At 40.2% G+C, this 26442-nt stretch overlaps 1 protein-coding gene across 1 annotated transcript; it reads right to left on the reverse strand.

Moving 5' to 3' along the window:
• Nucleotides 1–4809: 4809 nt before the first annotated feature.
• Nucleotides 4810–26370, reverse strand: adamts12 (ADAM metallopeptidase with thrombospondin type 1 motif, 12). The gene is made up of 24 exons (XM_042420629.1): nucleotides 25392–26370; nucleotides 24838–25202; nucleotides 19579–19756; nucleotides 19223–19431; nucleotides 19051–19134; nucleotides 18176–18300; nucleotides 17923–18072; nucleotides 16713–16856; nucleotides 15636–15780; nucleotides 15450–15542; nucleotides 15147–15292; nucleotides 14810–14979; nucleotides 13545–13678; nucleotides 13234–13354; nucleotides 12068–12312; nucleotides 11495–11636; nucleotides 11236–11362; nucleotides 9934–10144; nucleotides 8686–9795; nucleotides 7707–7859; nucleotides 7351–7527; nucleotides 6698–6844; nucleotides 6429–6582; nucleotides 4810–6244 (listed from the first exon to the last, which is right to left on the reverse strand). Exons 1-24 carry the CDS (start codon nucleotides 25507–25509, stop codon nucleotides 6129–6131), a joined length of 4764 nt encoding a protein of 1587 aa, XP_042276563.1. The 5' UTR covers nucleotides 25510–26370; the 3' UTR covers nucleotides 4810–6128.
• Between the last annotated feature and the right edge of the window lie 72 nt (nucleotides 26371–26442).

A 26442-nucleotide genomic window follows, 5' to 3' on the forward strand; every position in this document is an offset into this window, starting at 1 on the left:
TTTAAGTGACAACATCTTGACATAAACTAGATCAAGAAAATATCCCCTGAGTAGAGACAATTCACAAAAAGTCATATCATAGTCATATTTTCAGTGTATTCTTTGTTCACTGGAAAATTATGCTAAATGCTTTCCACAAGCAATATGAGAGCTAAAATGTTGTAACATTCCTCCACTGACAGCTCAAACCAGTGTGTTCTACTCAGTTTATATATCTTGATTGCATTTGAAATTATTTCACATCGAAGGCATGTGTCAAATTCTCAGATCATGGTTCAGAGCAGACTGAAGAGTCTAAAACTGAACAGATGTACCCTCAGCTCTTAGCGTTCTTTCCACTAAGACAGTAATGTCCTCTGTAGGTGCCTCAGAGGGCTGTAGGCCTGCAATGATGCTGACAGACTCACAAGATTTGCAGGATTTCTTTAAAGGCCAAGAAGAAAATTCTTTGTGAACATAACCATGCCTGTGTTTTTCTCCTAAACGCAATATAAGTGAGATTTGCAGGGTCTGGAGATGGTCTCATCTCCCTCCCTGCTCTACAGCTTTAGCATTTAGTGTATCTTTATAGATCTATCTCTCTGAATTGCATTTCAAAGTTCAAAACAATAGGCAATAGAACAGACAAATGTTCTTCTGATCCCTCCCTACAGGCTGTGGCTCTAGCTGCGTTCTTATGCTATTCTCAAAAACAAAAACATAATTACAATAAAGGCAATGAAAACTCAAATACCGGAAATTTATATGCGTCAGCGGAGATTTGATTTCACACAGTTAGAATTGCCAAAAAAGAAAAACGAATAAAGATGAAACATAGAAATATTCCTTTTATTCCTTTTTAGCGTGTAATGTAAGTGAGTTTCACAAACGCAAACACTTATTTTCCATCAGGTGTTGGTTTTTGTGTATGTTCAGGTTTGAATGCTATAACAGTGCTGAAATGAACATTTACGTGATTACATTTGCATTTTTATTTATATCACATTCAAACACATAAGTTAGTTGGAGACATAAACAGGCAAAGAAGAAAGAAGAATCAATATTGGTAGCAGAGACATCATATGGAGCCAAGATGGACATCCAGAAAATTAAAGGATTTGGTTGATGTGAAGGTCAGGATGAAGCACTATGGAGGTAACTTACTAAACCTGTACGGCTTAACATTTTTATTACTTATTACTTCAATGGTTTTATATTGTTCCTTTTATATTTTGTTTTATTTCTTTGTGTTTGACCACACCCTGAAATTCTTGTTGTATTATATGTTATTGTTTTTTATGTGCACTTGTAACTCTAGTTTTGAAAGGTGCTATAGAAATAAAGTTTACTTACTGTACTTATGTACTTACTTGTTGTCAAGCTTGTTGAACGATGTCACAGAAACGAAATACCCATGTCAAGTCATATTTCAAGGGATAATTGGTGAGGTCCTTCTCTGTTTTTCTTTTAAGAGCATACATTGTCTGAGATTCTGTAGATAGGATTACTGTCTATTCCTGTAAAGCCATGATGGCATTGTTGCTCATGAAAGCTACACTGTTATTGTTTAAATTTTAATTGCTGTCCGCCAGCACAAAATGAATCACTTCCTGTGTGTCATTAGACCTGCTTGACCCCAAACAATTAAAGCTTTCATGGACTGGGAATCAGACTGTTACCGTAACATTTACTCCAACATTGAGGGCATTTACTGTAGCAAGCAGGATCACGTATCTGAAGCGTTCGTTTAAGTGTAACATACTGAGTAAATCCACATCATACTTACTTTTGATCTGTTTCTGAATTTAAATTCTGGCCTGTGGTCCTGACTTTACTTAATCCTGGCCCTTGTGGCAGCAGGTGGATCCACCACTGAGTACAATGCAATCTGTTTTTCTGTCTGCTGAACATACAGTATCACATTATCAATTTCAACTGTGGAAATTCACCTTATTCATGTCATGTGTCTCTGATTTTGCTTGGCCTCATTGTGAGTATATTAGCCCCTCCCTTTGGTACACTATCATTAAGCAGATGTTTTACAAAGAAAGGCACCTCACTCCGAGTTGCTTAAACTCAAATCCATATGTGGTCTATGAGGGAATCAAACGCACAACTCGCAAACAACCAAACTCACCTATGGGAACCATGTGTGTGACTCCGTCTGTATTCCCCAGGGCCCACTTTGTGTGTGCCGGGTCAGAGGAGGCCGAGGCTTTAATAAAGGAACAGGCCTGGTACAGGGATGCCAGTCTGACTGCCTGGGGACATGCAATCTGATGGGGTCCAGATGAGAGCCACCAGACTGGACTTCTTTCTCCAAATCAACAGCCAGTTGGTGCACGGATTATGTTCTGCTGCCTTCTTCCTCAAGCCTCTCTCTGGGTTTACACTGGGATTTAAGCGGTAAGCAGCCAGATTAAAGTAACATTCTTCTTTAATGGTACTTTAAAGCTTTTCATAGATCACAGAAAAAATGTGTTACCTCGTGTCCCAAAGAGATAACTTGCAAACATGTGCCTGGCTCAAACTGGAGGCCCTTTTTTTTTCTGTTGGTCATCAAATATAAATATTTAATGTGTCCCTCCCTGGCTGTTGTGTTGTGGGGTGTCTGGTAACCTACAAGATGAGGTTGCTGTTCCCTGCTTTACAGTGATCAATAGATGTTTGTCATGTTATCTTCCCCGTCCTGAACAGGCACTTACATCATCCTCTCTGATGAGTGTCAGTTTCAGAGGGGCAGAAGAATTTACTTACAGGTCAGACACTGGATCAACTGATCGACACTGAACTGTCCTCTGTCTTCCTCAGGGCAACATGAAGTGACGATGCAGTAAAATTGTAAAACCAAACTTGATACAATAATGAGTATGATTATGGGCAATACAACAATTTATACTGTAAGAGAATATACATTTGTCAACCATCAGGGATTTTACCATTATGTTGATAGTGTGGCAGCTACCCCTTTAACATTTATAGATGTACTGGACAATAATTGTAGGCAAAGTTGCAAATCAATGAGCAGAACTGTTTCTTGTAATAGTGGATTTTTACTGTATGATTACAATCTTTGTTTATTTTACCAGCTGACAATTTCTCAATTCGTTTTCCAGGAATTGTATTATATTACAAGGATTTGATCCATGTGACCCACCCCTAACAATGACCAATCAAATGCCTTAACACATTCAGCAAGGACTCCTAACAGCAGAGCAATGTGCTATGTACCATGTATTGTAATAATCAAAGAAACCAGATATTATATAATATAAAATAACAGCTTATTTGTCCTCAAACAAGATGTTTGCATTGTGCTCTGAAGCAGACTGTGCATCCAAAAGTCTAATAATTACTGAATTGTCTTTAATTCACTTCAAATGTCTCAAAGCAGTTTATAGTCAGAAATAACAAAAAAAGACACTTTTATAATACTTATTTATAAAATAAGTGTAACGGAAGTAGTGCAACGATAGAATGCACACATTAAAAACAATCAGTGTGAATTTGATGTTCTTTAATACTAATAACATGCATATCAGCCACGCTCTTACCAATTTTACAATATTTCCTTAACCTTTGGAGGCAGCATCTGTTTGCTATGTTGGCATTGTGCACAGCAAGTGTGGAAAATCTTAAATAATGAAGTAAACATTTGACTTTTAGATCCAAAACCACAGTTGTTTGGCTTCAGAACACTTGGATTGTTCTGCACAAGCTGTTAAGAGTAATTTTATGACCATTTTTGCCCTTTTTAGAAAACAACAAGCCATCAACCACTTATGTTGTTTTGAAAATGTCTGAAATTGAGCTGTGCCAGGTAAGTCACTGTGACTTTTTTTGATATGGAATATTTTTGTAAATGGAAAATTATGGAAATATGCAAATATTTTCAAATTTTGAGGAATTATTCTTTTAAGAAAAATACCTTAATTTTTCATCCATATGACTTTTCACATGTATCCTACTCTGCATAACTGGTAGTTAATTAAGAGTTCAATTAGGAAATGTGCTGCGGTTTCTAGAACACAGATGGGAAAATTTAAAATTGTAAATAAGCTGCAAAGGAATTTTGTTTATATTGCCTCGCTGATGATGATGCTCCAGTAACTAAAAAGTCAAAATCTGAGATATTTCCAGGCATTTCCTGATTTTGAGCTCAATTTCTTTTTTTCCATTGTGCAACTCTTAAATGAAGCAACACAATGACATAACAGCATGAGAGATGTGGTTAGGTAATACAACTGCATGGTGTTTGCTTCGTCATGATAACACACACACACAAACACACATGGATGTTTTTTAGGACATGATGCTCTACAATGACCCAGTATTAGGTTACTCCTTCCATTACTGCTGACTAACTCTTGGTCTCTAGCTTGAATGACAGCAGCAGGGTGTGTGGAGCGTGGCTGTGTTCGTCCGTGTCGGGTTATCTAGCCCAGAGGAGCCTGAGAAATCTGGGCCAGCTGAAACCGATCCCTGAAACAGAACCTGGTGCTGCTGATTCTGGTATGACACATCCAGCAGCATCTGGCGCTCTCAGGCGAGAATGACCTTGTAGACATGAAAGGTCACGAAGCAAAAAACCCACGAAGAAATGAAGGATATGGTGTGCTAGATAAATGAGGTGTTAATATTCTTCTTAACACTGTTATTATTGTGCTATGACTGTGAAGCTAACATTTATTTTAAAATATCAACATCTACTTATTTCCTGGGTTCAAACCTGAGCAGGATAATGGATTTAAAGATGGATGGATGGTTGGAAATTACACAGACTAACTACACGGATCATACAAACTCATTATAAATATTTAAAGGCATTTTTATTTCATGACCCAGTTACAGTTAAGTAGTTTTGCTACAAACATCTTTTATCGTCACATTTACTGATGGAGACATACGGAGGAGGACAAATCACCCAGGCTGACATACAGTATGCATGACAGTAATGCCTGTACAACATCATGCAAACACAGCGGCCATCCTTAGAGGGACCTGAGAGGGATGACCTGCAACACCTCTTTCTCATTAGTCAATTTCACACCAGAGGAGGAGCACCACAGGTTTGACTACAGAACTGCACAGGTTCTGCAGTTCACTTAATTATTATTGACAATCATTTATAATAAAAAAAAAAAAAAAAAAACTAAAACAGGAAGTTTTACCCAGACCAATGTAAACACACAGTGCCAGCTCTCAATCAAAAGCACAACTCAAGCAGGAAAAAGAAAAAATATATGAGTAAAAGACAGATATTATTATTCATATTAACAATTTAATAAAGGAGGTCACAAATATCTTTATTTACATTCTGTTTTTACCAGTTCTCTTTGAAATAAAAATATAACTGGTAACTTGACGGTTCAACTGCGAATCATCAGCACATTGATTTTAAAGCACCACTGGCCCACAAAGAGATGTAGGTCATAAATGATTTTTTTTTTCACTGAATATAGGTGTATACTGTACCTTGTGTTATAATCTCATTTATCACTTTCAATATAATAACTATATGAGAGTAACTCATGTACTGGCTTGAGCTTTTGTATCCTTTGAAATTAACTTCTTGATTATTTTTTAATCAGTAATTACATGTTTATTTTTATGCGTTTTGAACAAATTATTGTATTTTGCACCAGTTAAATCACATTCACTACAGTGCAGATTTTGCACGCTGTCCTTAAGAATCAGAAACTGACCTGTTGCTAAATTAGCCAACATGTCTTTTACTTATAGAGACTTTATTAATAAAAGAAATATTTTAATCATGACATTTTTGCAGAGTGCTCACCTCAACATAACTCCACAATCAATGAAACAGATGGATTGTTACGAAATTTGTAACGGTCCAAATGTGTATTCATCATATTGTACATGAGACATCATGTTTTGGCTTTTTCTCAATGAAAATTATTCACTTGGGGGGAAAAAAAATCATTATCTTAGTCGACCCAGTTTCATTTGTACAGTACTGATTAAACTGTGCTGGTTGTAGTGTTGTGAGTATTCGCACTTTGGTTTGGACGTGTCAGTCTGTGGTTGGCATGGCTCTATGCCAGCATTGCAGAAGATACAGTAAGAATTACTGTAGTTACTTTAGTAGTGATGTGTTCCTTGTAACGTGAGAGGAGGCGTGATCCTGTCTATCGCCCACAGGTGACACAACACTGTCTTTTGACCGACCTGAGAGAGCAGCGACCCAGCAGCTTCAGCTTGTCACAGAAGCGAGAGGACATAGTGTTCTTCCTGCAAAGTGGATCTGTGGAAGAGAGAACACAACTCGTTAAAGGTCAAGTTTATTGATACAGTAGAGTTTAACAGTTTTAACAGGCTTGTCTCAAAAAAGACGATAACAATTGCGTGTGTGTTCATAGTGAGTCTGCTTTTCAAATCACCCACTACGCCAGACATACAGACAGGCTGATTAAGTGCTGCGTACAAACCTGTGTTGGTCTTGCATTCCTGCATATTGCACTTCCTGAGTGTTTCTGGTTTGGAAATCTTCTCACAGAGGCTGTTTGGCATCACAGCCAAATCCTCTTTACTCACACAGTTGACGTCACGCTGCTGCTGACCCCCTCCGCAACTCACAGAGCACTGCAAAATAACACACATGCACATTGACACACACACACACACACATATAAGTGATAACGGTATAAATACAAATATCCTCATGGCTTCAGGACAATCGTGATCATATGTCACTGACCTCCTCCCATTCCTCTGTCTTCCAGTGAGTGCAGGGCTTTAGACGGCATGGCTCTGTGCTGTTTGGCCTCAGCGGGGTGCTACAGCGATGAGGCACCAGGCAGTACACCAGCCGCTCCCTGACGCCCTCGCCACAGCTCCCAGAGCACTGAGGAAGACATAGGGATTCATGTTCATATTCAAATATCCCCTTTTTGCTATTCAACATCTCAACAAACAATCTCTCTGATTACATCTGTATATTACACATGGAACATGAATGTAGACAGTATTAATCACTTTGGCCGAGTGGGAGTTGTGTGTGACTCCAGAGGTGAAATATTCTTAATGTGATACAGCAGAGACCACATTTTGCATTACATTTTGAACAGCAATAATAATTGTCTTTGGTTAAAACTGTTTCAAGAAAATGGAACAAAATCCATATGGATAATTAATGTAACTCAAAAAACTCAATAGAACACAACTTACACAATAGTGATGGTAAGTCTTAACATTAAAGGGTCAATTCATCTAAATTACAAAAAACACTGGATGCAGATATTTCAAACAAAAAACATAAAATATCTATATTGGGTCAAACAACACTTTAAATCCACAAGAATCATACCAAACTTTTGATATATAGAGATTTAATGTGTAAAATGCTCCTACCGGCCCCCAGGGTGACACACTCCAACTCATACAGGGCTTGTGGGGGCAACTTAAGGTGCTGATGGGTCTGCTGGACATGGCCTGACAGTGGAAAGGCCTAAGAGGACGTTTATTCTGAGAATCAACACACTGGACATCCCGGTGCCTCCTTCCCACCACTGCACAGTTATCTGAACACTGTGGAAAACATCAAAACATACAATGTCTAAAAAACAAGGCAACAGAAACATGGCCGTTTCCTCCTCTGGAAAAATAACAGGTAATAAGTGGAATTATAATTAAGTATTAAGTGTAATTAAGATGTAATTAGTATTATTATCAGATTCAATGACTGGAGGAAAACTAACGTTACCCACCTTGCTCCAGCTGCCACTTTGCCAGGTGGCACAGGGTTGTAGATGACATGTGCGTGCAGGCTCAGGTCTCTTCATGTTGGCACAGTCTTCATCATTCTGGGAGCTGCATGCTACTTTTCTCCATATTGCGCCAATCCCACATGTTGTTGAGCACTGGATTGGGAAAGGTAACTATTGATTAAGTCTCGAACGTCTCTGTGCTTAAGCAACAGAATTATTAAATAAAATGTAACACAATCAAATCTAACTATGTGTCTAAAGAGATGTGGTTTTGTATGGTTCAGTCTGCACATATTTAACATTACTGATGACCATTTCCCAAATGGTTTAATTCACTACCTTTTTAAGGCCATTGGAAACTTTTCTTTCAGTGAACAATGAAAATCACCTTGCAGAGATGTAGAACATGTTCTATACAACTAATCCACCACTGAATGAGTTCTTATCTTTATATCACATTATCCTCAAGCAGGACTAGATTTAGAAGCAAGTACTATTCACTTTTGATAAGTTCGTTGATGCACCAACATCAGAGTCAATTGCCAAACAGCATTCAAGAAATGTCCAAATATATATAATCCCTTTCTGGATGTATGTGCTCGCTTGCTAATTGTTTATCTCCTGGGTTTGATTTTCTGGTAACATAGCTCATAAATTCTATGCTCTCAAATCAAAACACATATCAAGCTAGCACATATTAAGCTACATTGGAACTTCCAATAACAGTTTTCAGTACCAACCAACAACTTTGCTTCAACGCAAGAATAATACAATTTTAAAAAACCATGAAGACAACAACATATTCATAGTGATTGATTGTGTGGATGTCAAGACTTCAAGTCAATTTTCATAGCATTCATCCTTATAACATTCATTTTCATAGCATACAAAAGTGTAATGAAACCTCTATGTGATGGTATAGTACTGGTATAGTGCTTTATGGATTAGGATAATGTGATCATAAAATCTCTGCACCCACCTCACTCCAGTTCCCTACAACCCAGAATATATCCATGCTGACGGGCTCCCTGGCCATCAGGTTGCGTTGGTCACTGGTGGAGCCTCTAATGGGACTTTCTGCTCGCTGGTTCTGGCTCTTTTTGGGCCGGGAAGAGGGCTTTTTGGCACGCGGGGCAGGACTGCTTTTCTTGGGTGTCACGGCAGGTTTCTTCAGTTTAATAATCTTTACTGTGGACTGGGGCGATGCTGCTGTGGTGAGTGATTTTCTTGCAGTTGTGGAAGGAGCTCGTGTTGTGCGGGAGACAGTTTTCGATGTAACAGAACGTCCCTTTGACATGGGAGTAGTGAGAGGAACCCTGTGTGTCCTGTGGCTGTATGGATTGATACGAGGGGTGGTGTGTGTATCAGAGAAGCGATAGCGATGAGTGGTCTTTGCCCACGTTTCAGTACTGGTGTGTGGGGTGGAGTAGGAGGTTGTGGTGGGTGCTCTGGTCGTGTGCGTGGTAGATGGACTTGTGATGAGTGTATGTGGTGTTGGTGTGGTTGATTTAAGAGGATTTTTGAGTGATGTAGCTGTGGTAAAAACATCCAGGTCAATAATCCCCTCCTCTTCTGTTGTCCTATCCTCAGTAACATAATCATATCCTGGAGTATACATTACCACATTCGGTGTACTTCCCTCCTCTCCATTCTCCCTCTCTTCCACCTTTACCTTTTCAGTATAAGTGGATTTCATAGGGAGAACTTTTTGTCCCTTATGCACTACATCCTCATTTTTACTCACTACATCATTGAATTTATAATCATCTGTGTCAGTGATTTCAAGGAATGTGATTTTAGGGGTTAAAAGGGATGTGGTGGTAGGAATGAATGGTGCAGCTGTGGCCGTGGTGCTCGTGGGAGTCCAGGTGGATGAGACAGGACCCTTGGTGGGGTGGCTCTTAGGTGGGAAGATGCGGCGGTATTTAGGGGAAGGTCCGGGTCGTCTACGGAGACTTGAGTTTGGGCAACTCTGCAGGGCACACAGTGATCGGGTCCGTGGTTTGGTTGTGGGGTCGCAGTTCTTTTTGGGTGCTAATGCACATATGACTGTGCGTGAGCGAACACCTCCTCCACATGTCACTGGGCACTGCAGAGATGAAAGAACATAGATGACGCATTCACTAGAGAAATATATTAAAATATGGGAGATTAATAGAAAAGGGAAGGAGGGGAGAAAAATCACTAAAGGTCTGTGACTTGAAAGGCAAACTAGAAAAGGGCTTACCTCTTCCCAGAGGCCGACAGCCCAGTCCTGTCCACAGGGAACATCTCTGTTGCACAGCACTATAGGTTTGGGTTTAAGAAGATGCCTGCACTCCACTGGGTGGAGCACCCTTTCTTCCCCTGAGACTGTACGGACGCAGAGCACTGTTCGCTTCCGCACCCCGTCAGATCCACAGGTGGCTGTGCACTGCTGCCAGCCTCCCACCCACCACCTGAGGAAGAGGCGACAGAGAGGAAGAGAAAATAGAAAGACAAACCCAACAAAGGTGAGACAGTGAAAGGTGATTTGATATTCAAAATAACAAATACTGAAGAATATAAACATGTCTCTCTTTTCTCATTTAAAAAAGGAGCAAAATTTGTCCTGTTAAATGTTGTCAAATCACAAGCAGCTGTACAAGAACTTAAATAAAATGCCAAAATAAAATGGTCTAAAATAGAGCTGCAACTATTAGTTGATTAGTTGACAACTATTAAATTAATCACCAACTATTTTGATAATCGATTAATCAATTTCGGTCATTTCTTTAAGAAAAAAAAGTCCAAATCCTCTGATTACAGCTTCTCAAGTCTGAATATTTTCTGGTTTCTTTAGTATTCTACGACAGTAAACTGAATATCTTTGGGTTGTGGACTGTTGGTCAGGACATTCGAGTATGTCATCTTGGGCTTTGGGAATAAGTCATCGACATTTTATAGACCAAATAACTAATCGACAGATTAATCGATAATGAAAATAATTGTTAGCTGAGGCCTAGTCTAAAATTGGCAAAATTTTGATTTAAATCAGGAACTAGACTACATAAGTACTTACACTACACTACATATCTGACCAGCCATCCAATGCAAACTTTGGGTACTTGACAGTTTTTGTGCTACAAACGCATTTCAGTCGGTACCAAAGAAGTATTGAGGCTCAATACCCAGATCTAACAATAAAAATATCAGTGATTAAAATAATTTCATTAATTGGTTCAACTGATGCTGTTTATCATTATAATGAAACCAAGTGTAAACGTCAAGGGAAGAAACAAAGATTATCTGTAGCAACTAATTGGAAAATCTAGACTAAGTTTTAAAGATGGCTGCCCTTTACTTTCAAACCAGCCATAATATTCAATTTACAGCAGCTAGTTAGACAGCCTGGTGATTCTATATAACAATATAACTGCAGTGCTCATCAAGAAATATTTGTACAACTAAAACCACAGTTAATCTGTTTCGAGGTCATAATAGTGATGCTACTGACTGACGGAAAACAGTTACATTGTATGAAGTAGAAAGAGTATTTGAAAGTACAGACCTGGCAGGACAATCCATATTCTTACACTTCCTGTGTTTGTCTTCTGGACGGCTCTTTGGGTCACACAGAGACTCATCCACTACACCCACATCAATCTCAAAACAGAGCACAGGCTGGTGCTGCTCACCTAAGACAGACAGAAATGAGTATTACCTAAACGTCTACTTTCTGCTTTTCTATTAAAATATCAATAACCCCCTTACTTCTATCATTATATTGAAGAATAAACTAAGACAATAATATTAAATGCAACACAAACCTAGTCCGCAGGTGGTGCTGCAGTCTGTCCATGCCCCGTGTCTCCACCTGTAAACGGGTTCGATGACCTCATTTCCTGTCTCTCTGCTCTTCTTGATGGTGTACTCGAACTTTATACCTGGGTTCTTCTCCTGAAACAACAACTGGACAACCACATGAATTATTATGCAAAGAATAATTTCAAGACTGTTAGTATTACATATTTTTATACTATAAAGTAATATTTTTCTCTCTCGTCTGATGTTTTTGAAACATCAATACCAGTGCTTATTGATATTTTTATATATTTTTTTCTTCTCCCAGAAACGTGTAGGCTGATTTGACAGAGTTGGATGCTGTTTGGCTGGCTATTCTTGAAGTCTACCACTCATCTCTTACCCTTGATTTATTTATTTAACACATGTTCAATGTGTAAGCTACATGCTGGAGAAAAATCTAAATAGCTAAGGTAAAAATGTCAATTTTCTACTGTTACTTCTACATATCTCTGAGTGCGGAAATATTAAACCCATGTAAAAATGGACACCCTACAGTCCCTTCAAACACATTTAACCTCTGTAGTATGTGGGCCTACCTGGAGCATGACTGGATGTTTAGTGGGTCCAGGAGCGGTCAGGTTCTCCATGTTCCCACTGCGTTCATAAAAGAACGTTGTCCCACCGGCCTCATACTCCCCGTTCCACTGGATGATGTAGTTGCCGTTGAGGAAGTACTCCTCTAACCCTTCGCCCCTCAGAGCCAGGAAGTTACCTGCCTCCTCCACTTCCTTTACCAGGATGTCCCGCGCCCCCTCAGGTATCAGACCCACGTCCACGTACCCTGGGAGAGTCGGGAAGGGAGTCAGAGTCACAGCGAGGTAATGGATGGCCCACCATGGCTGCTGCCACACTCACATCCAGACTACCAGACAGTTTCTCTCTGATCTTTAATAGAGGGTGGGCTCAGTCTGTGGGGGTGGTTGGCATGTGTGTGTGTGTGAGTGTACGTGTGCGTATTCGGCGTGGGGGGCACTGCCCTGTCTCTGTTTTTTATTGTGTGTGGATGGGGGGGCTGGATGGGGGAGGACGAAAGCAACTATGAGTGGGTCTCTGGAGTTTAATGATGTTTGTGGGAAGGTGTGTGTTTCTGTGTTTGTGCAAAGGAGGGGGAGGTTTTCTCTTGGTCTAAGCCTTTTGAAGTCTTACACATCTGGGCTGGTTATCTGGAAAGGATGCTGTGTGGGGCAAACACACACAGACAAAGAGCGGGGGAACGAAGAAGAGAAGGAGGGATGTTTTTATCGTTTTAGAGGCTCTTTCTCTATTAATCTCTCTTTGCTTTGTGTTGATTCTGTGGGTGTGAGTTACACTTTTCCAGGCACAGTAAAATCAGCCAAAGCCAAGCAGATCTTTAAACAAATGCAAACATGAGCCTGCAAACACACACACACACATTACACCAGCCAAGTACAGCAGGACAAACAGCTGCACAGTGTGGACAAGATGGCTGCTATGACAACAAAGAAACAACAAAATGTGGCGTACTGCAAATGAACTGTCCTGAAATGACCTTGTAGACATAAATGTGAATTCTGTGGTTTTTCACACTCTTCTGGTTGAGGCATCAAAGCTTTCCTTTAAAAGTGACTCATTAATAGCTTGTCTGTTTTGTGTTACTACATTTTTAGAATTGTATGGATTCTTATACCTAGATCATTTAATTTGTCTGCAGCTGCTCAAATATCCTTTGTGTTAAACTCACCGAAGCCTTCCCCGTCATCAAACGACTTATAGACTGTCTCACAGCTTGTGCCATCGCCCAAACAGACGCCACAGCGATCCTCCACTGCATTTGAGTCAATGCCATAGTCACAGCCTACCTCCTACACACAAAACACACACACACACACACAAACACATACAAATATAACCACAGACACATTACAGAGTAACATAACATGGAAGTTTGTGCAGAAACACTCTTCCCTCCTTTGTAGAGTAGTAACACTGTCTCATATCTTGCTCCACTATATCCCCCCCAGTCTCTTTTCGTCTCTTACCCAGCCACACTACCTTGCACACTCCATTAATGCAGATGTTTCTAGACTTGTTGTTCATGAAGCACGGCGTTCCATCCGTCACAGCATCAAGCATCTTCTCCGAAAAATACTCATTGACTGGTCGACAGTGCAGCTCACACGGGTTTACTAAAGACAGTTGGTGAGATAGAGGAGAGAGAAGATTGCATTTTAACTCCAATGAAATTAGTGTGTTAGTCCATATATGCCAAGCTCAAGTGTCTCAGGGACTAATGTTGAAGCATATTTCTCACTTTGTTTCCACACAAAAAGCACTTAGAGTCCAAAAAATAACATGTAATTGTATGAACAGTGATTTGAATGTGTTTAATTCAGCAAAAGTAACAATTGCACAAAGCTGTACTGAAGCATTCAATCAGTCAATCAAACTTTATTTGAATAGCACCTTTCATACAGGTTTGTGCAATTCAAAGTGCTTTGCAGATGAAATGTGCTAACAAATTGAGACTACTGCACATGAAAAATTAAAAAAAAAGATGAAAATGTAACAAAATAATATAATACATTTAAAATAAATTGGAGCTGCAATGATAAGTTGATTAATTTATTAGTCGATTGACAGAAAATTACTTTGAAATAATGATCAATTAATTAAATTTTGAGTTATCTTTTAAGAAAAAATGCTAAAATTCTCTTGTTCAGGCTTCTTAAATGTTAATTACTGTCTGGCTCCTTTAGTAAACTAAATCTCTTTAGGTAGTGAACTGTTGGTCTGGACAAAAAAGACAAAAGACCTTTGAGGTTGCACCTTGGTGTTTTGGAAACAATGATCGACATTTTTCACCATTTTCTGACATTTTGTAGACCAAACAACTAATTGATAAATTACGAAAATAATCAACAGATTAATCAATAACTCAAGTAATTGTTAGTAGTAATAAAAGAAGAACTAGATAAAACAGATAGACAATGACAAATGAAATAGGGAAGACGGAATAAAACATTTTAAAACACTAAACCAATAAACCAAATGAATTAATAAATTAAACAATTCTCATAAAATCAATTTCTAATCAAAAGTCAGGCTGAAGAGGTAGGTTTTATGTGTTTACCCTTGTTGAGATAAAGGGTTAAGTATAAGATGAAGGGCTTTCCAGTGTAAATGCTGCCCCCTGTTGGGTGACAAATACAATCACACCTACTAATCTTTATAATATGAAAAAGTGTAGAAGTGCATTTGTACGTCTGTCTATCTGTGGTATCTACAGTAATTATATATTTGAGGCATTGACCACTCACATGGGTTAACCACGGGAATCCACTTGTAGACCTCATTGTTGTAGGGCACAGTGTCAAACTCACTGCACAGCATCTCTCTAAAGGTTGGGTTACTCTTCTGGCAGGGTTTTGTGTTACAAGTCCGATAACGTTTCCTTTCCCCTGTGCAGTACTTTCCCCCGAACTCTGGTCTGTGGAGAACAGAAGCATACTTTGAATCAAGCAGGTGATTTGTTGCAGGAAATCATATTTTATGAGGTTGAAAAACAAGAAAAGGTTGAATTATACATAAAGCACATGAAAAAAAAGAGTTCAAATGTGCTTCAAAGTGCATGGCAGATCTAGAATCAGCTCTTACTTGGGGTTGTTACATTCCCTGTCAGCTGACTGAACTCCAGTCCCACAGGTCCTGGAGCAGTAAGACCAAGTAGTCCACTGTCCCCAGCCTCCATTCACTGTCTCTGGGAGTTTACCCACAATCACACATTCTCCGGAGATACACCACTGAGGAAGAAAATGCTGGTAAGATCAACCAAATAACACTAGTAATATGATACACGTAATACTGAAAATCTCTGTGCCAGTATCATCCTGACAGCTCATTCTCTTCCCCAGGCAAATGAAACCCAAACCCTAACAAGACAAAGCAACTGGCATCCACCTTTCCTGGCCCACAGCGAGTACCATCTATAGGTGCGTCAAGTTTGGATCTGCAAGAGCCGTTCACCGAACACCAAAGAATCTGGCAAACGTTCTGAAACAAAGACATAATTCAAAAAATTTTTGTGAAAAAGGAGTATTTCCTGACATTCAGTTTTCATTTGATGCTTTTGTGCACATTACTTACATCAACCTCATGGCAGAACGTAGCATTTGGGCCATACTGGAGCTGGCACTGGTGGTGTGTGGTGTAGCGGACACCGAGGCGTGCCAGCGGAGTGGTTAGGTCCCTCTTGGAAGGGCGGTCATCCAAACAGAAACCCCAACCACGACTAAGACAGGGAAATAGATCTGATGTTTGATGTGTGACATTTTGAAAGAGATGAAAAAGAGAAAAGGGCACCAAGCCTGGTGTTGAGAAAGATACATGACTAAGAAAGGAAAAGAAAATGTTTAAAGGTCCAACAGAAAAAGACTCCAGACTCCAGGAAAATCCTTGCTCAAGACTACTAACATGCCAGTTAAGCAAGGATAAAAACTGGTACCATGTGAACAAGCTCAACATTCATGCTTTTACTTTGAACTTTGCGGTCTCTCTCTCTAGTGCATTGAATAAAGTGATGGGAAAACATTAGAATTTGAGAAGATGACTGACTAAAACAACATGCTGATTCAGAGCTCAGAATTAAACAAACATGAACTCTGACCTGTGAAGTTGCAAGAGTTTGAAGTGAATTTGCATTGTTGTCAGAAAAAGGAATCTTTGAATCACCACACAGTGACCACCACCACACAAACTACCACAGAAAACTATAAAAGGCAAAGTGAGATGCAGATGATGGTGCAGACGTGACTGCCCTCTCCAGTTCCCTTAGGCTCCTCTTGCTTGTCTGTCATTCACTGGATTTTCTGGCTTTATATGAATTGTGCTTGTACATCTTATGTGTATGTATGTTCTTTGTTTCCCCTAAGTTTGTCATGGTTTGATACATATCAATGTTTTTTTTTCCACTGAACATGTCACCCATTGTGTTTTTTGGATCATTTGCGCCGACTCCATTCAAACCAGCGCCAACATAACCACTTATCTCCATCTAGTGCAGTATTACTCTTATCTTCACAGTGATTTCACAACCTTTGCAATTCACTCAACTTGCGGACTACTTGTGTGTTCCATAAAAAGAAAAACAGTATAAAAGTTGAGCGAATCGTGCTGTTATGTAGCGAATAATGGCATCAGAATAAAACACGTATCCAGCCTTACTCGAGGAAACGTGTGATGTATTCCTTGGAGCAGGACGACCAAGTGAGAGGTGAGCTGTCGTACATCAACTGCCTGGACATGATGAACGGGTGCCTCCCTTCCAGCTCGCAGTCATTCCCTTGGCCGTCGTGATGAATTCCAAAGCTGTGTTCAAACACAACCAATATGGCTGACTGTGATCTTTTTATTACACATAAAAATTGTTTTGCATGTAATGAGAGCATTCATGTTCTGGCAGACATGGTGGAGGCCTTCAGCTCTAGGGGCTGCAAAAAGCTGATACCTTTGAACAAAAAACTTGCTAATCTCAGTAGAATTCAACATTGATGGTTAATTTCTGTGCTTTTGAGGAACTGTTATCAATGCCAAAAACAACAGCTGTGTCTCACTCCTGTAATACATGCAAGTTACAATTTTATCTTCAAATTTGAAACAGGTCCGAAGTCATTTTATTGACTTCTTTTGGTGCATGACTTTCATCACTTCCTGTTGGTACAAAGCAGTAAAGTGCACTACCTTCTTGCCCAAGTACACTATGAAGATTAATACATAATATATACTTTATATTAGTGGCACATAGTGTGGGATTTTGTCTCAGCTTTCTTTAGCTTAAATGGAGATCAGTGAAAGTATGATCAGGCATGCTAATGTTGTGTGACCTGTTCTCCTTCATTTGTTACTCAGTCTAAACCATATACCTCTTGGCTCTTTCATATATTTTCCTGCTACCCTTTATTTAAAATTCATAAACAGGTGTTAACGATAAATAATAATAATTAATACGTTTGTTCTGATTGAACTGAATTACACTGAAGCGGCATCTCAAGAAAGCTCTGGAGAAAAGACATTATGGTTTTAATCTAAAGCTGAAAACAAATCTCAATCTCAGTCTATTAATTTTTACGGGTACTAAATGATCTACACCTACACCACATCAGTCTTCTCAGGTATCTATCGTTTTTAAGTCTGGTTATCAGATATTTATCAATTATAAGCATACAACCAATTCAGTAAAAGGCTGATGTGCTAATGCTAGGAGATTTTATGACACAACTGTGTATCCACTACAGAAATTGATCATGGGGACAATATGCTTTCTTTGTCATGCAACCTATTGTTGTAATATTCCATTATTCCAGGTTTCCCATAAATCACAAAATGAACACACACACACACACACACACACACACACACACACACACTCACGGACCTGTGACCCATTTCATGAGCGATGGTGAAGGCGACAGGTAGGCCTGAGTCTTCATTGATGTTGCAGCTGCGGTGTGGTTGGCACATCCCAGACAGATGAGACAGACCCAGAGTCTCACAAGGCTGGTTCATCCCAGCACAGATGTCTTTCCTGGGGGCGAAACACAAACAAATGATGTGTGTACATGTGTGTATTATTTACCCATTTCATTTAAAAGTTTTCTATTAAAATTGCATATGTGTGTGTCACTTGCCTGGTGACCAGCACAGCTACGTCATGATGAGCCGGATGTGTGTCACTCTGGGGATTTAAGTTTTTCTGCCAGGCACAGAAACTGGCCAAAGTGGTGTCTGCATTGTGATCAATCTTCAACCCTTTCTGCAACAAACAGCAGAATTACAAACAGCATTATGTACATTTTTGAGATAACTTGGATTTTTGAGATCAGAGCACTTTGTGGATATTTTTAACCTTCAAGAAAAACCTCCCTCTTTTATTTTCTTTCTTTCACAGGAAGTTCATGGTGCAGTGTTAGTTACAGAACGGTAACCTGTGGCTGTTCCATCGTCTTTAGTTTGAGCACATTTCTGAGAGGACCCCACCTGACATGACTTACAATGCAACCAGTTCACCTTCATTTACTCTCTATTGTAAATAGGTGTTTATTACATGCAAGGTGACAGGATTCCTTGTAATGCAGGACAAGAAAGGGGAAAGGCGCAAGTTTTAAAATCAGTTAACTTTATACAAATATGTTTTTTCAGTGTGATCAGACATTTAATGGAACAAAGAATTTGGATTGTTCTTGTTGAAACATCCAGTTTTTTATCGAACAGATTTAAACGTACAGTTTAAATCTGTTCTCTGGTTTGTCATGCTCTCAGCAGACAAATATGGACATCTGACATAAATCAAGATGAGCACATAATCTCCAGCTGGATGCGCAGTGTGCAAGGAGTTAGAAACAGGGCCAACTGAAGGAGAGACTCATAGTTTTCTTCATCTACATGCTACCCCTTAAAAGGAGTGCTTCATAGATGTGCACGTGCTTCTCATGTTCCACATTTAATGCATGCGTTGCCAAAGAACACATGATAAAAGCACTCTTAAGTTTCTTGAATAACTTACTTCTTCTCCTTGTAGCAGAATCAGGCGAACCAGGATGACGTGGATGGCATTTCCAATACTGGCATCATGAAAGATCCCAGCCACCTGTTAACATAAAGATTATTTACTACTAAAAGTATGATTGGATGAATAAGGGTAAAAGTCAAAACAAAAGTATACTCTAACCACTCACCATGTTCATGATCGTGAAGATATAGGATTCCACATTATCGCTGCCGTGATATTCGATGAGTTTCGAGTCAGCCACCACCATGGTCTCCACCCACCGCTCTCTGCTGACTGAGCGCTGCGAGCGGGACCTCGCCTGTTCCTCCCCCATCTGCTGCTCCCTCTCCCATTCCTCCCTCTCCCTCTCCACCTGGACAGAGTCCCTTGAAGCATCTAAAACATAAGTGAACAATGGAGTCCATCACTTCCTGTACAATAATGGCCTAACACAAGCCAAGACGGAGAAAAGTGCTCACTTATGTACAATTAGACAAACACCTGCAGGACCATTCACTGACACTTAAAGAACCAGATACACACCTTGAACTCCACAGGGGCTGTGTGTCTTTTTGACCTCAGAGCTGCGTTTTTTTCTGTGAGTTTCCGTGGTAACTCTTGAGTAGACGATGTGGGGCTCTGGAGTCCCTGCAGGATCATCAGGAGATTTCTGTACTGGCTCAATAAAATAGTGTCCCTCTGGTAGGGAGAAGAAGCCTCTCTGTTGAAAAAAAATACATACATGAAAATGCATGATTGAAGTGGAGATGACTGAGTCTGGGCACAGAGAAATGTTTTTTATTCATCACTATCTTTGCACTGATACAGATACCTGAATTAAATCTACATTGTCTCAATTATAGTCATTCTTTTCTGCCACAGAATTCCTAATTCAGTTTAAAAGTATTATTTAAAATGTAAAACCCTAAAATCCTAAAATCTTGCCTAATGCAGCTTTAAGTCCCTTTTGACATGCCATGCATTCTCAGACTTTGACTAGAAAACAGACAGAAAAGCGACTTCCGAGTAACCAGCATGCTTTTGTGTTATAATATTTATGAGTGCAACAACAAATCTGACAGGTAATGACCATAGATTGTAGTGCTTCAATAATTCCCACACTTAAAAGGTGAGAGGTCAGTCGTCCCCTTGTAAAGCCTGCTGAAAAGGTCATTCCTCAGTAATTTCCATCAGTGTGGAATCCACCTTTAGTCAACAGATCTGTATATGAACAGAAGCATCCCTCCCTTTCTCCTTCCCTGAGGCACATTCTAGGTCTGCAGCAGCAATATAGAGACGCTTTACTAAGTATGCCCTGCATGTTCCCACTGGTGCGCGCTGATCGGCGGGGTCTGCTGGTGAACACACACATAGACAAGAACATAGATACACGCCCCCACATACAAATACACCTACATGAAAACATACATACACGTGTACACACAAAAAGGAGCTTCGAGGGGGTGTGTCAAACTGAGTCCAAACAAGCCCAGACTATTCTGGGATCAACCTCTCCCTTTCTCACTAAACTAACATGCAAAAGACTGAATTAAAGAGGGATAACTAATTCTTTCCAAAGGCAAGTACAGCTGAGTAAAGAAATACTTTAAATTGCTTTTGTTCTTGAGTAAAAGTTACACATATAAATATTCACGACACATGAGACTTCACAAAGTGAAAAGAAACTACTTAACACGTACAGTAGATGTCAAGCAAGAACAACATGAACATTTTTTAGGTATACTGTTGATTCTTGGATATCTGTCTGAGGAGCCAAAGGCAGATGTGAAAAATTAGGCCATGCAGTCTTCACTGTTAGGCCAGTTGTGGTTGCAAGGAACTACCCTGCTGTTTACTGCAGTAATGCAGTTCAGCTTTCTGGGTCATCCTAACAGTTTTACGCATTCATTCAACAGTTTGCAGAGCTCTGACTGAATATCCCATTCCTCCGTTCAGGGAGTTCAAAAAGTGCATGTCTGGAGTAGCGGTCCCTTTGGAAAGACTATGTTGCTCCACCTGTTACACTGAACCTTGTAAAACAAGATAACATCCAAAAACTGAACAGAAACTTTGTAGGACATAACTAAGTGGTTCAGTCTTTCTTTTCCATGTAAAACTACCAGCTGAACAACAATAACATAGCAAATTATAAACAAAAGCCCTCTGTGTATATGTCTGAGGTTTGGTTATTTTTTGTCCAAACTCAGATTAAATAAAATATTGTGAAAGGGTTCACCACTGACTCAGAGTGTGGGTTTTGGCCCGGAGTCCCAGAGCTGTTATGGACTCATCTACAAAGCATGCAGGCAGATATATCTACAGTCAACTGGGAAAGCTTCCCAGAGGCTCTGTGCAGAAAACACTAAAGTGGTTTCACTGTTTCTTTGTATCTCATGTACACACTCTGTTTGACAGGATCATCATGTTTTCAGATTATGGTTTGGTTTTGCATTTGCATCGTTTCATTGTGAAACAAAACACACACAAAAAGTCTTAGGTGGACTCCTTGGGCATTTTCTGTTATTATACCGGTCGTCTCATATATGTTTTCCTGAGTGTTTAACTTCCAAGTTAGTCCCAGCAGAGAAAAGCAGGTGGTGGAGTGCAGAACAACCAGGGAGGAATGCTACAGAGAGGCCCATCCAAACATTCAGACCATTGCTCTGCATGATCGGTATGATCTGCATAACCAATACAGTCCTACTGTGCAACACAGCCTGCAAGGCTTTGCTTGTACAGTGTGGTTACGGTGTTACTTGTGATCCTTAAATTACCATGTACGGATCCTTTGTGATGTCTGTGCTCAACAAACAAAGACAAACAACTTGAAACGACACCAACTAGGACTTTGTTCTCCATTTGAGCAAAAAAGAGGGATTATTTTTTTGCTCTAAATCTCGAGTGCTCTGCCAGCCAGAGTTCACCTTGCACTTTCGCCACCTTTCTCGCCACTTCTCCCCCTGCCACCTCCTGCCCCTCTCCTGCCCCTCTCCTCCTCCTCTCCATTAATCCCCCTCCTCTTACCTAGAGGAAGCGTGTTTGGGTGTGAGGTGCCAGAGCTAGGGGAGGTTACCATAACACAGGTCTGTGTTCTAAATACAGCAGCCATGTGGAACTGCTTTACTTCTGTTTCCTGCTTCTGTGGGTTTTGTAGTGCAGGCCAACTGGGTCTGGAATAAAGTCCCCGCTGTTGCACAGAGCCTGTGGCCTTAGAAGTGATTAGTGGGACACAAGGGGAGGCGGGGGCGGATGGTGCTCATTACTGCAATATGATTAATCACAATTATTTTCTCCCGAGCAAAATATTTGAACTCAAATAAGTGTTTTTTTTTTATAATTACAGGTTTCACTACATTTACTTGCCTTCATTTTTTTTCCTTTATGAGATTTTTTTGCCTGAGAGCTATTTCATCCTCATACCTGCTTGTAAAAGACATTATCATTTTTCATCTGCATAGTGCGAAGAAACATGCATTTAAGTGAAGAAAATACCGATATAATAGGTCTGAACCTGCATGTTCTTGTTTTGTGTTGTGCCTCGGGGATTACAAAAGCCTGAGAGAGCTGCAGCTTTGCTCGAAATGAAGGTTTTCCCACAGAAACAAAAAAAAAGGACAGTGACACCAACCTTCACCCAGCAATCCTTATAGTTTCACATTTACAGTAAATAATAAAGGTAACGTGAACTGAAGCACAGCTCTATTTTTGTTTTTGAGCAAATGTGACTTGGTTTTTGTATCCAGAGGCTGGGTGTTATAATGACAGGATGTCGAGGGGTTAATGGAGCAGAAGGGACCACATTATGACTTAGCATTTAAAAGTTATGATCCTGTTCTATCACCTGCTCTATGTCAGGTTTTCTTTATTTTGTTCACTAAAGCCCCACCAAACACAGCCTGCTCTTCATTTAAGAATGACAGATCAGGTTGTTGGCAACCTGTCCACAACTGTAGCTCGAGGCGAGTATGCAGCTATTTCCTATTAAGTTTTGTTATACAAACATTTTGAAGGGTGATTATCTTCACCAACAAAGGCAGCACGTAAAAAAACAGCTATTTAATTGCAAGACTGTGGACACTAATATCATTTTGAACAACTTGAAAGGTGGTCAGTTATACTATTGGAACCAATCTTTAACTTATCCTCCTTGTTTTTGAGGAAAACCTAGTAACAATTTGCATTGGGTTATTAAGGAAACGGTGAAGGATTACATTTTGAAATTATTTTATATGGAACCTAATCACCTTTCTTTAAATTTATTGTCATCATTATTGAACAAATGATTATCATTAATTCATATTTGACAGCAGTGCATCTCTTATCTGTCTCCTGAGGGTGAATGACCTCTGTAGCAGCTGGCAGGGTTTCTCTCCAACATCTGTCTGGCTGAGTCTTGCTGTTTAGTGGTCTCCCTGTGGTTTTCGCTGCTATAAACCTTCTTCCACAGAGGAGAAAATCAGTGTAATACATCAGAGTGGTTTCCCTGGTGGGTTGGAAAGAAGGGACAAACTGGAGCATTTAGGTTTGCAGAAAAAAAAAACCTCTAAATATGGTAAGTTGTAGATTGAGGGAACTTTGAGTGACATAACACATTTTCCATTGAGGATTACTTGAGGACATGTGAAGTGGGTTAAGATATAAATGATTGTGCTGAAAGACTGGCTGTCATTTCAAGTCTGGTTATTCTGAGTCACATGTGACGAATGAACTGCATTTACAAGATTTGGCAGAGAGAGGCAGTCCAGCCCACACAAACATAACAGAGAGGCGGAAGGCAAGACCCTGCAGGAGAGGCATTCCTGCTGTGACACAATCAAACACACCGAAACATTCTTTATGACTAAAACTGACACATCCCATCATTTCAGAGGGGGGAAGTTCCTCATTTGCCACATCCTCTTCCTCTTTGGTTGTTTCAAAATATTTTTGTAAATCAAATGAATCAGTTATTATTCAAAAACGATGTGTCCTGAGCGTGTCCTCTCTCAGCAATGGGTACAACATAAACTTCTCTAGAAATTTCCATATGGTGCATATCTCTTTCTTTCTTTCCATTAAAATTCCTCATATGTTGAGCTTCTCACTTGTCTTTCTCCTGTCTCCAGCTGTCCTTTGTAGTTGAACTACTTGTGTGATTAGAAACATTACAGCCTGAATAAAAAAAGCATACATTCTCAGAACATAAAGTATGACCCTATTTCCTGTCTCTCCATCTGTCCAACCTTTCTCCTCCAGTCTATAAAAAATGTGCCAAAATCTATTACTGAAGCCCTTTCTCATTGTAGAACAAAGTAACACCGCACTTCCAAGAGTGGGGGGATGCAAAGAGTTTCTGCAGGAACAGACAGTGATGTGAACGAAAGAATGAATGAGTGAGGGTGAAAGGAAAAACATCTGAAAGACAAAGAAGACAGAAAGGGTCTCATGGTTGGCCGAGAAGCGGCAGCCGTCAGCGGGTCTGCAGCACAGTCGTTCTGCAAATAGTGTCAGGAAGTCTTTGAAGGGCAAACTAACAGACAGGGCACTGTCAGATGGAGGGGTTTGCTTAACAGCCCATGACTGCCGAAACCACATACCACTTCTCCTAGAGTGATGTCCCCCTCTCTCCTGCGTCTTCTAAGAAACTTTCCTGCCAAAAGGAGCTAGATTTTTCAAAGAGATATGACCTTCAGGGCAGGCTTAGGGAGGAGGATTCTGCACAAAAGCTTCATGTGGATTAGAAGATTCAATCTGATGAATGAGACACTAGTTAAAATTGACCTTTAAGCCCTGTTATGTGAGTAAGATGATGCGATTCCTTACCAGTCCTTTACATGTGCTGATGGCAGCAGTTCCTTGCACATCAGAGGCTGCAACAGTGCCAGTGAGGTGGCAAGAATTCCCCTCGGAGAGACGATGCTCAGTGCTGTTGGCACTGCCGTTCCGCCTCTCCAGGATGTAGTCACTTGAAACCAGGTGATTGTTTGCAGTCAAATTGAACATTAAAGCGCGACCCTCGTAGTTGACCTTGTAGTAAACCTGTCCCTGCAAACCGAGGGGTCGCAGGTCACGCCTGACTCGCCCACCCGTGAAGTGGTGAGACAGGGAGTGGGACATGAACTCTCCATCAGGATTGGTCTTCACTGGGTGGACAATGGACAGATCTGATTCTGGCTGGGACAACTGACCTGTAGAATAGAGTTGAATACAATACAATGGAATGGGGTCCATACAGGTGTGATGTAAGGATTACATAGATTTTTAATTTAGTGCATGTTGGTATTGATATGCACTTAACCATGCAAACTTTACAATTTATGCATTTAATTCAGATCTGCACAGAAAAACAGCTTCTATGAGAGCTGCACCACACTGACCTTGTTCTGCAAAGAGGGAGAGAAGTCTGCCAGAGTCGGAGAGCTCTCCGTGGCCGGCTGCCAAAATGAAAACAAAGTGTAGCAGAAAAAGAACCGGGCACTCCTGCGAACATCGCATATTTCATGTAACCAAACTCAAAGTACTGGAAAAGAGTCCTGGGCATTGGAGTGGCAGTGGCGTTAGAGGCGACCACTTCGATCCTGCGTTGCACTGTGTCATGACATGAACAAGCTCAGAAATCTCCCCTCACAAAGGGAAACATACACCGAGGAAGACTGGGAGCCAGATCATGGTTTAAAGAAGGAGAAAGCTCCGGCTCTGCGAGGGGAGGAAGGAGGGGAGGAGTGTTCTTCGGGCCGGTGTCTACTTTCCTTGCAGGAGCAGACCAAGAGCGCCGCTGCAGAAGAGGAAGAAGCTTCATTGGTTTGAATGATGATAGTGGACCACCTTCTCTGACCTAGCTGTGTCTAGACTTGTCATTGAAGGCTTCACCAGGCAGTGGCGCATCATTAATGGGAGACAATTTACTGCCTCTTTTAAACACGCTTGAGTAAGATACGTGAATCATTTACGATGAAACTTTATGGGAACATTAGTTGTTTCATTTCAACATCGTTGCACAAATTACATCATGTAAAACTGCGAGAATCCAAATATCACTGTCAGTCCACACTAATCAGAGTGTATGCAATAGTTTTACACATTTTATTCAAGCATCCAACATAAGCACAAGGTAAATAATAATAAATAAATAATAAAAAAGATTTCAAATATCTTGCTACTACTTATGCTGTCAATGAATAAGACTTGGTCATAGACATTATATCATCATGATAAGACTAAATACCTGTTACTCAAAAATCAACACTTAACAATGGAAAGACTGTTAAAGTAAGTTTGTGCGATGTGAAAACGCATAAAATGACTCACTAGTGTGACCTCAGTACAGGTGCAGTGATGTCTAACCTACCACAGTCATACCAAGTTGTGCTCCATGGACCAGATGCATAGAGGCATAGACTTGGAAAAGTGAGAGAAACACTATTCTGA

Source organism: Thunnus maccoyii, chromosome 9 (genome assembly GCF_910596095.1).
Source record: "Thunnus maccoyii chromosome 9, fThuMac1.1, whole genome shotgun sequence".
In the NCBI taxonomy this organism is placed as follows: domain Eukaryota; kingdom Metazoa; phylum Chordata; class Actinopteri; order Scombriformes; family Scombridae; genus Thunnus; species Thunnus maccoyii.